Source organism: Lucilia sericata, unplaced genomic scaffold, assembly GCF_015586225.1.
Source record: "Lucilia sericata isolate MDLA Ls3-8-SP2 unplaced genomic scaffold, ASM1558622v1 Contig000544F_arrow, whole genome shotgun sequence".
In the NCBI taxonomy this organism is placed as follows: Eukaryota; Metazoa; Arthropoda; class Insecta; order Diptera; family Calliphoridae; genus Lucilia; species Lucilia sericata.
Window position 1 is genome coordinate 239,943 of NW_023994554.1, and position 11,005 is coordinate 250,947.

An 11,005-nucleotide genomic window follows, 5' to 3' on the forward strand; every position below is an offset into this window, starting at 1 on the left:
TATTTTTTTCACAATTTGTCTTTTTCCTTTTTGATTTTTCTGTATAAATATCAATGTTAACGCAGAATGATATTCCTTCATTCAGTGCTAAAATTTTGTAATTTGAAGACGCGAACTTAAACAATTTATAATAAAGTGTATTTTTTAAGTGTTTTAATTTAATTTAATGTAAGTAAAGAAAATAAAGAAATACTATAATTTTAACTTAAAATTTTTAAGTAATTCAAAAAAAATAATTTTTGTTAAATTAGAAAATTTGCTGAAAAAAATGAACATTATTTACATTTTTTGCACTTCATTTTAAATAACGGCTATTTTTTGTGTTCTCTTTTACTATCGTGAGCTAATTGAAAAATCCATTAAAAAGAAAGAGAAAGCTGTATGTAAAAATTAAGACCTTGAAAAAAATGCAATTTTTTTGGTTAAGCTTCCAGTTTGGGATATTTTTTTCTGCTGTGATGAAATATAATAAAGTGTAAATATTTTGATGGCCAAAGTTTAGTTTTGAATGTACAGTTGTGTTTGTTTTTTTATTATATAAACTATAAAATATCTTAATTAAATGTATCTTTTAAATTGTTTTTTCTATAGATCTTATTGTTCTGTGTAACCTCCCTTTTAAAAACGGCCAAAGATTTGTGACAGACGAAAAAAAGTGTGTCTTCGCTTGAAAAATGCAACGTCAATTTACCTCGGGCAGCCGACAGGCACCTGATCCTTTCGATCAGTTTCTCGAAGAACATAATTTCTATCGTAAACATACGGCCAGAGATGCATCCTGTTTGTTTCGTGTCATTTCGGAACAAATGTATGACACGCAATTGCATCATTTGGCCATTCGGGAGAAATGTGTGACATACATGCGCAAACATCGTAAACACTTCGATTATCATGTAGACCGAGATTTCGATGAGTATTTGGATGACATGTCAAAACCGAAAACCTATGGAACATTATTAGAGCTGCAGGCAGCCAGTTATATGTTTGAGTAAGTGTACAATATGATTTTTTTGTAGATCTATAAATTAATTGCCCTCTCTATGACAGTTTATTGTCTATGCTATTGAAAATTCTATGGTCTTTTGATCAATTTTTGGACTCGTTTGTGTATTTAACTATTTTTTCTTCCTTTTCAGGCGAAATGTGTTTTTATTTCAACCTTTTAATTTGGGTAATTATTTTAATGAATATCGTTCGAATTTCGTCGAAGTATTTCGTGTTTTTTATACGCCTGAAAGACATTTTGATTCCGTATTTACATCAGATTATATACAAGAGGCTGCTATATGTCAATGTAAGTAATAAAAAAAACAGTGGAAACGTTTATTTAAAGATTAAATCAGGATTCTGATTCTGAAATAAGAATACTTATTCTAAAGAGTCTTATCTTTATCATTTTTCTTCAGCCATTTGTTATGAGATTCTTTATAAAGATCTCTTCAAACTGCCCGATGTTTCATTTGCCGTCGAACAAATGCTGCACGGTCCCACCTTTGAAAATATGGACTACCGTACCGAAACTAATGAAGAAGGCTACTCTACGCGTTTGCATTTAAGTGATGGTCGTTCCTTTGAATTGGATTTACCACACAATACTAATTGTATATTGGAAAATTATAAATTATGTCATTTTCATTATATCAATTTCCCACGCTATTCGGATGATCTTCAGCGTGAGCTTAAAAATGCCAATAATTGTGAGGAATATGATAAAAATTCGTTGATTATACAACGTACCGCCGAATCTTTTCTACCGAATAAGTATGTCTCCTGTGTTCGGCAACTGCTGCAAGAGGGCATAACACCATTTCCCTATAAAGTGGCTAAGGCTTTAGATCCAAATATGTACCGTAATATTGAGTTTGATTCATGGAATGAAATGCGCAAGGAGTTGAAACTACAGAATTGGTATAATGGTGATGCAAATTTTAAGGTAGGCAATAGTTTCAGTTATCTTTAACTTTTGTTTTTAAAGTGTAGTTAAAGTTAGTAAAAGTTAGGCATTATAAATTGACTAATATATTGACTAGACTTTTTTAGTCTATGGAACAGTCTATGGACTTGGCTACGGACTATACTACTGATTAATCTATTGACTAAACTATTGATTGACTATTGATTAGTCTATGGATTAGACTATTGACTGACTAATTTATTGACTAGTCTGTGTACTTTTCCCTTGACTTGTTTAAGGACATTTTTTCTAAGGGCTAGTCTATAATCTGGTCTTTTATCTAGTTTAGTTTATAGTCTTGTCTATAATCTAGACTTTAGTCTAGTTTCATTATCTGTAACGGAAACATAATCTTAAAAAGACAAAAAAAAAAACATTCAGTTTACTCGATCACGAATTCGTCATGTAATATTTTTTATATGTATGTATGTATATCCAATTAATATTATTCATTGCTTACATTTTTGCTATTTAATATAATGATTTGTTCAGTTACCTTTTGTTTAAACTTAACATTTGTTGAATGTGTTTGTTCTGTTTTAATGTATTTTTGTCCTTTCGTCATTTATGTCTGTGTGTGTGTTTTATGTCTCATTATTCAGTTAATACGTTATAGCACAAGACGAGTTCGCAAAATATTTCAGGTTGGCGCCAAGTGTCATGTAAAATTGCGCAAGTCAGAGCAGGATCTCTATACTTGTCATATACAGGAAATAGCCGTCGATAAGGGACAGTGTATTGTATTCGTTGAACAATTGGGTGAAAAACGTTTAGTGCCTTATGAGAATCTAACACCCCTACCACCGGATCAATTTAAACCCTGGACGGTGCCTTATCGTTTGCAACGTCATATGCAAAAATATAGTTCAGTACGTTTTACACGTCAATACAATTATCGTTTTAAATTCAATACAACTACTGAGCATCATCATCATCATGAGTTTGCATGTGGTTCGGCTATGGATAATGATAGTTGTTCAAATGATTATATCGATGATGATCTCAAGAAGTCAGCACGTCAGCAACATAATCAACATTGTACTACAGCTGCCTCGTATTTCAAATTGAAGCAGTACACTCATTTGGAGGATTTTCGTACACATGTCGAGTATTGTACCATGCCCTTGACGGTGGCACATGCAAGTCGGGAAGTTGATGCAGCCAAGTCTGGTAATCAGCAAAGAGGAATTGGTGATTCTAATGAGAATTCTCGTACTCCCTCAAGATCTTCAACGACTGTGGGAACTCAACGTAATAACATGGAGGGTGTACAAAATAAAGCCCTACCAAATAGTGGCAATACTAATGTTGAGGATCATTTAGGAACACCGCAGGCATTTGTACCCCATTTAATGGAGGCTTATGATGTTGATCATTATAATCCTAATGCTGCTTTATACATGCCCGAAATGCAAAGTTTTTATCCCATGTATCCCTACTCAACTGCTGCCGGTATACCAGAAGATTATTATGGTTATTGTGGTTTTGATGGTGGTTTGCCACCCGGGGCAGCATTTATGCCTGCAGTAAATAATGGTTTTTATTATTTATGTAACAATACTTTAGCACCACCTGGTAATTATATCAACTCCACTAATCCATATTTTCCACCGCCACCACCACCTCAATCATTAGGTATTGGTCCTATGGTGGCATCAGCTAATACTCCGAATGCTTCGTATTATACACAAACACCCTTGACCAGTGCAGCTACTAACACACAATCTGCACAAAGTTTAGCTCCACCAAGCAATACACATCCGTCCAGTAATAATACACCTTCACGTTTACCTCACCGCAGTGTAACAAATACTCCCACAAATACTCCTTTAAGTGGACGCATAAACTATGATGCTAAAAAATCCTTAAAAGCCAATGGTGTCGATTTGCCCAATGATGTGGCCACTTTAAGGTTCTTTTACAATATGGGTTTGGATTATTATCATAAACAGAAAAATAATGAAAATGAGAGTAAGTAAAGAAACTGTTAAAAAAAAATACGTTTAAAAATAAAAATAATAAATTATTATCTTATACTTTAGCTCCTTCAAATGAAGATACTACAACAAATAAAATTTCAAATGATTTGCAAAATATTAAACTCGATGAAAATGCTAATCAGGTGTCAAGTACTAAATCGGATGCTAATAACAATGATCCGCTTAATGTTAACCAAAATGAAGCGGCAGCTAGCAATGAGACAAATTCGAACACAACTCAATCAAATAAGCACAGTAATACAGTTGTAAACTCTTCTACTGGTGGAGGTGGTGGTAATAAAGCCAACAACAATAACAATAATAACAATCAACGTCGTTATAGTTCTCGTTATTTTAGTGGCAAAGAACGTCAAATGTCACAACGTAATAATAATACAAATCAAAATACACAAAATTCTAACCATCATCAGCAGCAGCAACATCATAATCAAAATCATTCTTCACAGCGTAATCAGGGAAATTATAACAATAATGCTAATAAGTATTCACAAAATAATTATAATTCTTCTTCAAATACCACGAATACTGGTCGTAATACACAACAACATCATATGCAAACAATGCAGCAACATCAACAACAACAGCAGCAACATCTTAATCCACATCATTCTGCTGCCACAGAACAATCTCGACAAATTTCACCTACTTGTGGTTTTGATGAAGCTTCGATTCGTGTTAATTCGGTTGATTCTCGTAGTTGTCAGGTGAGTACAATGTTTTTTATTATTTGTTTATTGTTGTTTTTCTGTGACGGTAGTGAACAGTTTTAAATTGAAATACAATTTCATTGATTTCATAATGATAGAGGATGGATATATTTTTCAGTATCAAACTAGTTGGTAAATAATTTTAGGAAATTGAAAATTTATGCGATAAATCGATATACAAAATACATAGTTATAAAATGAACATTTTAAAATTAAAGAAACGAAAAATGTATGTTAAAAAAAAGAATATAATATCAAGAAGTCATAAAGAAACATTAAAAATTTATAAATAAAAGCGATCAACATTGAGATAGCGATGAGCCAATTCAATCAAATTCATATAGATTTGAAAGGAGACGATAATAATGCATCCTAGCAAACACTTCTCTTTCATTCATGTATGAAGTAACATTCTTTCATGTACTGAAGATCAAATATGATGGAAAATTAACGTGATCCCACATTTTTCACAGGAAAAAATACTATAATGATTATTTCTCTAAACATTTATTTTCATTCATAATATGTAAAGTTCATAAATAGATTTTGAAGGATGACGGTATTTTTAAGTTTTTTAATTATTTTCCTTAAAAATTTATAAAAATTGCATTTAATTTTTTTTACAATATTCACATATTAGCGAATTTTTTAAGATGTATACCTCAATATTTGAATTTTAAGAAACAAGCTATTATTTTCATAATTTAAAAAATTTTTCAAAATTATAAAAGTATAATTCAAATTTGAAATTAGAGTAAGTTTGAAAAACAAAATATGAAACATTTCATACTATTAAAGAAAATACTCTTAGATCAATGTAAACAGTTATTAGTATTTATGTTAAAACGTTTTTATGCGTTCCTTGTTTTAAGAAATTGAAGTGGAAACTATTTGTTTTTGGTACATTTACCAGACCAGTCAAATATTGCGATGTTATTATTTTGATTGATTTTGTTTTAGCCTATTAAGATTTCCATTAACTGCCCGTTCCTCTAGCTGCCCGTTCCTCTAATCAAATAGCATTTGCAAAAGAAATTTTCTTTAAAATTTTTATGTTGAAAGCAAAAATTTCGAAATTTTCCTAAATAACTACATATATGTATATTTAACATAAAGTGGTCAAAGCCAATCGAGATAACTTTGTAAAGAACTGGAAAAGAGGGGAATGGTAAAAAAATGATAAATACATGAACTAATGTATTTGGATATAACAAGATCAGCGCTGAAAGTTCAGAATCTTTTTTGAATGTTGACAGCTGATCAGGCTTGTATTTCTTCTGTAAAACAAAAACCTAAAAAAATATTAAAAAATAATGATAGCAATATATTTTTTGTTGGGCGTAGACAACAAATGCAAATGTCGAAGCAAATCTTTAGATACTGAATTGAGATACCATCCATAACAAATCTCTCAAAATGTCCGAAATAAAATAGACAGTTTTGAGGTACATATTTTAAACAAAATTTTGAATCAAATCCCTAGAACGAGTGGGCTTAAACATGGTTGGTATTCATTAAATTGAATTCGAAATCATGTTCGTAAAGAATTAAAGCTCTAAAACATGGAAATCTTAACAAAATTTGAACTCTTTTAGATTTAAAAATGTAAATTTAGTTTTATTTATGGCCAGTTTCTTAGAATTTTTAAGTATGAACTTACATATTTTCAAGATTAGAAATCAAATAGTTGACATTTAAAAAAAACCGGTTGATATTTTTCAAATTCAGAAAAAACGGTTAACCGGTTTTTCATTATAAATAAAAAAATATATTTTAATTTGAAAAACTTAATGTTTATGTTTAAATTTGATTCATAAAACATGGCCCGAAATGATTTTTAACAGTTTAAAAGATTATAACTTTAGATCTAGTCGTCTGATTTACATTATTTCTTTAATATAAAAAATTAGGAAAAAAGTGGGACACTTCTGTTAAACATAAGGTTCTATGTAATCCTAGCTTATTTTAAAAGCCCGGTTTAGGAAATTTGCATAGGCATTCCAACACTTCCATAAAATTTCAGCAGTAAATTAATTATTGTAATTGGAATATAATCTTAAGATTGATAAAATTTTATCAAACAGTTATCAATTTTACAAATAATTTTTTTTAATTAGTTAGGAAAATCAAAAAGTTTTAACCAAAGGACGGGCTGTATTATTATTTCCTTAAAATTTTCATTTAAATAATCTTTGAATACAAAGCAAATAAAAGTATTCGAAACCGGTTTTTAAAAAGTGAAAAACCGGGTTGTTCGATATTCGAAAAATCAACATTAAGAAAAAACCGACACTGGTAAAGCAGAAAAAACCGGTTGAAAAATCGAGTCGATCACCCTAATATGTACATATATGTTCGAAACTATTAAAATAATCTCTAAATTATGAGGATAAATAAAAAATGAAATTATAGTTTTATTTGAGGATAATTTCTTAAATGTTTCTATTTAAACTGAAAGATTTTGAAAACACATAATTTTAAAGTTTTTAATGTAATAAACGCTTTTTTAAAAATAAGTTACTTATAGAATTTTTGTAATGTTTTTTAAAGTTTTATTTCGGTTTAAGTCGTTTTCGTAGTGGTGATAAAACATATAAAAAATATCAAATTTATATTGAGAAAATAAAGTTGTGTTGTACGTAGTAATTTAGAGTGTGAAATGTTATTTTGTGTAAATGAAAATAGTGATGAATATAGTTCGAAATTAATTTTATTTTTGAAAACTTACAACTCTACTCCCAAATTCACAGACTCCAACGACAAATAATTCAAATACAAATACTATGATAACATATGCTAATAGCGAACAAATGCATGAAGGCTTAACGGCTGGTGGAGTAGGAAATGCAGGTCAAATGTCTATTGCTATGCAATCTACAGCAGGTGGTGTTTATATACCTATACCAATGACGGGAGGACCTCCTCCACCACCGCCCTATGGAATCTTTGCTCCACATCCAACAGCTACTGCTGGCGCTCACCCTGCTACCGGTGTGGGAATGCATCCTAATTATATGGCTGGACCACCGCCTCAAATAATAACACACTGTGGTTTACCACCACCTCCGGGTGCACAACAACATGCCGCCTTAACTGGTGGAATAAATTCTGCCAATGGAACGGATAATATGGAAAATGTTTGTAATAACGAAATGGCAACTAATAATGCAGGTCTTATTGGAATGCCACCACCAGGCATGCAAATTCAATGTCCCAATTATCCACCACCCATGCCGTTTTATTATTCAGCAAATAGTGTCAATTCTATGGGAGGTAATGGCGCTGCTGGAGGACCCTTGCCTAATGCAGCAAATGGTGTACATTTAGTATCTCCCTTCTCCCATCAAGTACCACCTTCAACACCTTCTAATCAAACAGCATTTGCTTCACCACATCCTTCTATGGCTACTGGACAGGTAACAATAAATGTGTTCCTTTAGTAAATGTCCGCTTTTTAAAGATCTTTTTAAGAAAAAGAAAATTGTTTAAAATAATTGTTTAATAGTTACTGCTACTTCATTAAATTTCTGTCAGTTTTATTCATTCAAATTATTTTATCTTTCTCTATCTCACAAAGGGTTACTATTGTTTACAACCACCGCCAACACTACCTCCTCAGCAGCAAGTAACACCCCAATTGATGCAGCCACAGCCATCACCAATGTCCGCTAACACTAGGACACCAAATTCCAACTCCTTATCACACGATATCAATAACGGTCCACGTAACGATTTAATACAACAAAATAATGATTAAAAATTAATTGATTTTTTTACAATTTTAATTCTATTGATTTTCATTTAATGATTGATGCTCATTCTCTACATTCTACTTTCAAATTATAATGTATTTTTCATACATTTCAAAACACAATTTTACCAGTTCTTGTTTTAAGCCATAAAAGCACATTCTTCTTTTATATTTATTTTAATATAAACTAAAAGTCTTTTTTCTAGTTTTCTTCACTCACAACATTAAAATTTTACTAGTAGATTTTAAATTATTACGTTTTGCTTAAAAAAAAAGTTTCCAAGACTCTTTTTTTAATATCTTAATATTAAAAAAAAAAACAATATTTATAACAATAAAGAGTTTTCTTTGTAGACAAAGAAATCTTTTAAAACCATTATCTATTAACTTAGTTTTTAAAGTGTGTTTATAAAATGTTTGAAAATTTTTGGCAGATTTAGATATATCGAGTAAAAATTTTATTTAAAATTTTGCAAGAAAAATTTCTTACAAGATTTTAAATATATTTTTGTTCTTATTACTAAATCTGCTGTTTTAACTTTTTCTAAAATTTTCATAGTTTAAACAAAAACATAAAACTTTTTAAATGTTGATTAGTATATTTTTTAAAATTAGCTTTTCTTCTACTTTATAGCTTCTTCTTTTCTATAAATTTTTTTGTTATTTGCCATAGTTATATTTATTTCAAATTTTTTGCTAAAAAACTTTCCTCCTAAAAATAGTGTAAAAAAATATTCGTTGATAAAATTGCCTACAATTCGATTTTAAACTAAATATTGTAAAAATCACCTTCGTTTAACAATTTCTTTTATTTGTTGATAGAAAATTTTAAATTTTCATTATACATTTTTTTAAAATTTAAATAAAATGTTGCCTTAACGAAATAATTAACAACAATACACTATTTGCTAATTTTTATTCAATTTAATTCGTAAATCTGTTTAAACATTTCGTTCTCTTATTTTATATAAATTTCATTATTATTTATTTTAAATAAACTTCATATTTTTCGTTATTTGTTAAAAAAATATCTGTATAAAATACTTGTAACTATGGCCTTATTTATTTCAAAGCAAATTTCTTTTCCCCTTCGATTAATCTTCAGTTTAATTTATATAATTAAATAAACTATTATTCCACAAATAAGTCTTACATATAATCTTGTAAAACTTTGTTTTTCAAGTCGTTTTATTATACTTTTTATAACATTTTCAAATTACTATTTATGATTCCTTTATAAAAATAAACAGTTTATCATATCTCTATCATCACACACATCTACTTTGTATATAAATTATATAAATATTGTTAAGTAAGTTATACTCTTTTATAAATTATCCTTAAAAAATATAAAAAAAAAAATTAAAAAAAAATTGTAAAACTAAAAAAAACACAAAAAAAAAGTTAAATAAAATAGCAAGTAAGCTTAAACTAAAAACAATTACAGTATGGTTTTATTTATTATAAATTAAGGGGGGTTAGACATGTCTTCGATTTGGATTGTAATCAATTTTGAGAAACTGTTGAAGTAGATAGTTTTCTCCTGTTGGTTTCAAGAAGTTGTTTGGGAATTTAAATGCATGAGCATTTTTACGAATTTTATTTAAAATTTTCGAAAATAGTTAATAATTTTTTGAAAACAACTTCGAATTCTCGAAAGATAAAGAGTGTATTAATATCGAACACCTGCCGTGTTGGCCTATTTTTCGGTGGTCTTTTTCAACCCCTGGGTGAGCTTTTGTAACGAACTAACACCGCCCCATTATGCTTCTTACATGCAGGTAGCAAATTAGGTCAATGGAATTTCAATTTGCTCAAGTACTTCCGTTTATAACCACGCAGATAGGATAGCCTCTAATGAGTCGGCAACAGCACCTAGAAACGCAGCCGGTAGGTCGAAATACGAATTCATCAAATAAGCCGACACTTTGTTCTTACTCACAGTGACACACTGTGGTAAATATGGTATGAACAGAGTTTACTCTAAACATACTTGGACAAGGGAGGGAAATTAAATATTTACACTTGTATAAGATACCTTTCATCCATCACCATTCAACCCTGCACACTTCTCATTTATCCGACACACTTATAAGAAAACAACATACGACAGACTCAATCTAGCTATACGGACGGATGAGTTCCGTATATCCCTACATTCATCCTTTATCATATACAATTAATACCAACTCATTTCCATCGCTTAGTCCCACAGTCACTCCTCTGTGGGGTATCTGTTGTCAATCGGCAACAGCACCGAACTTATCCCGAAATACAGATTTCACCGTGTATCAGTCCTTTAACCGCAACTTAGTCTTTCCACTAATTTGGGTTTAAACCACAGCCACTACGTGGTTCAACCAACAGACCAGCCAGGACAAGTCCTGCGGACCATCCGTAGTACCAGATTATGTGGTTCTCTGGTTTGACCCCATGCCAAATCATTTCAAGAACTAGCCGAGGAGTGAAATGACATCACCAGTTTATAGTCCCTGCAGAGTAGAGGTACTGGTAGCACCTTTTTAACCCCGGGATTGCAATACACCAAGATGAGGGTCTTTCATCTAGGAAACATGCCCCGGGGGGAGTAAAT

The 11,005-nt window shown here is 30.5% G+C and overlaps 1 protein-coding gene across 3 annotated transcripts; it reads left to right on the plus strand.

Annotated features, from left to right (window-relative positions):
• The first annotated feature begins 18 nt into the window (after nucleotides 1-18).
• LOC119605997 (dual specificity protein kinase splA) lies at nucleotides 19-8,446 on the plus strand. Of its 3 annotated transcripts, none has more exons than XM_037959355.1 (8): nucleotides 19-168; nucleotides 592-988; nucleotides 1,137-1,294; nucleotides 1,407-1,933; nucleotides 2,599-3,925; nucleotides 3,997-4,658; nucleotides 7,412-8,077; nucleotides 8,239-8,446. In XM_037959355.1, exons 2-8 carry the CDS (start codon nucleotides 675-677, stop codon nucleotides 8,416-8,418), a joined length of 3,834 nt encoding a protein of 1,277 aa, XP_037815283.1. In that variant the 5' UTR covers nucleotides 19-168; nucleotides 592-674; the 3' UTR covers nucleotides 8,419-8,446. The 3 variants fall into 3 exon arrangements, with proteins under 3 accessions (XP_037815283.1, XP_037815284.1, XP_037815285.1); XM_037959356.1 differs by lacking the exon at nucleotides 19-168 and adding an exon at nucleotides 326-475; XM_037959357.1 differs by lacking the exon at nucleotides 19-168 and adding an exon at nucleotides 492-510.
• Nucleotides 8,447-11,005: the final 2,559 nt, after the last annotated feature.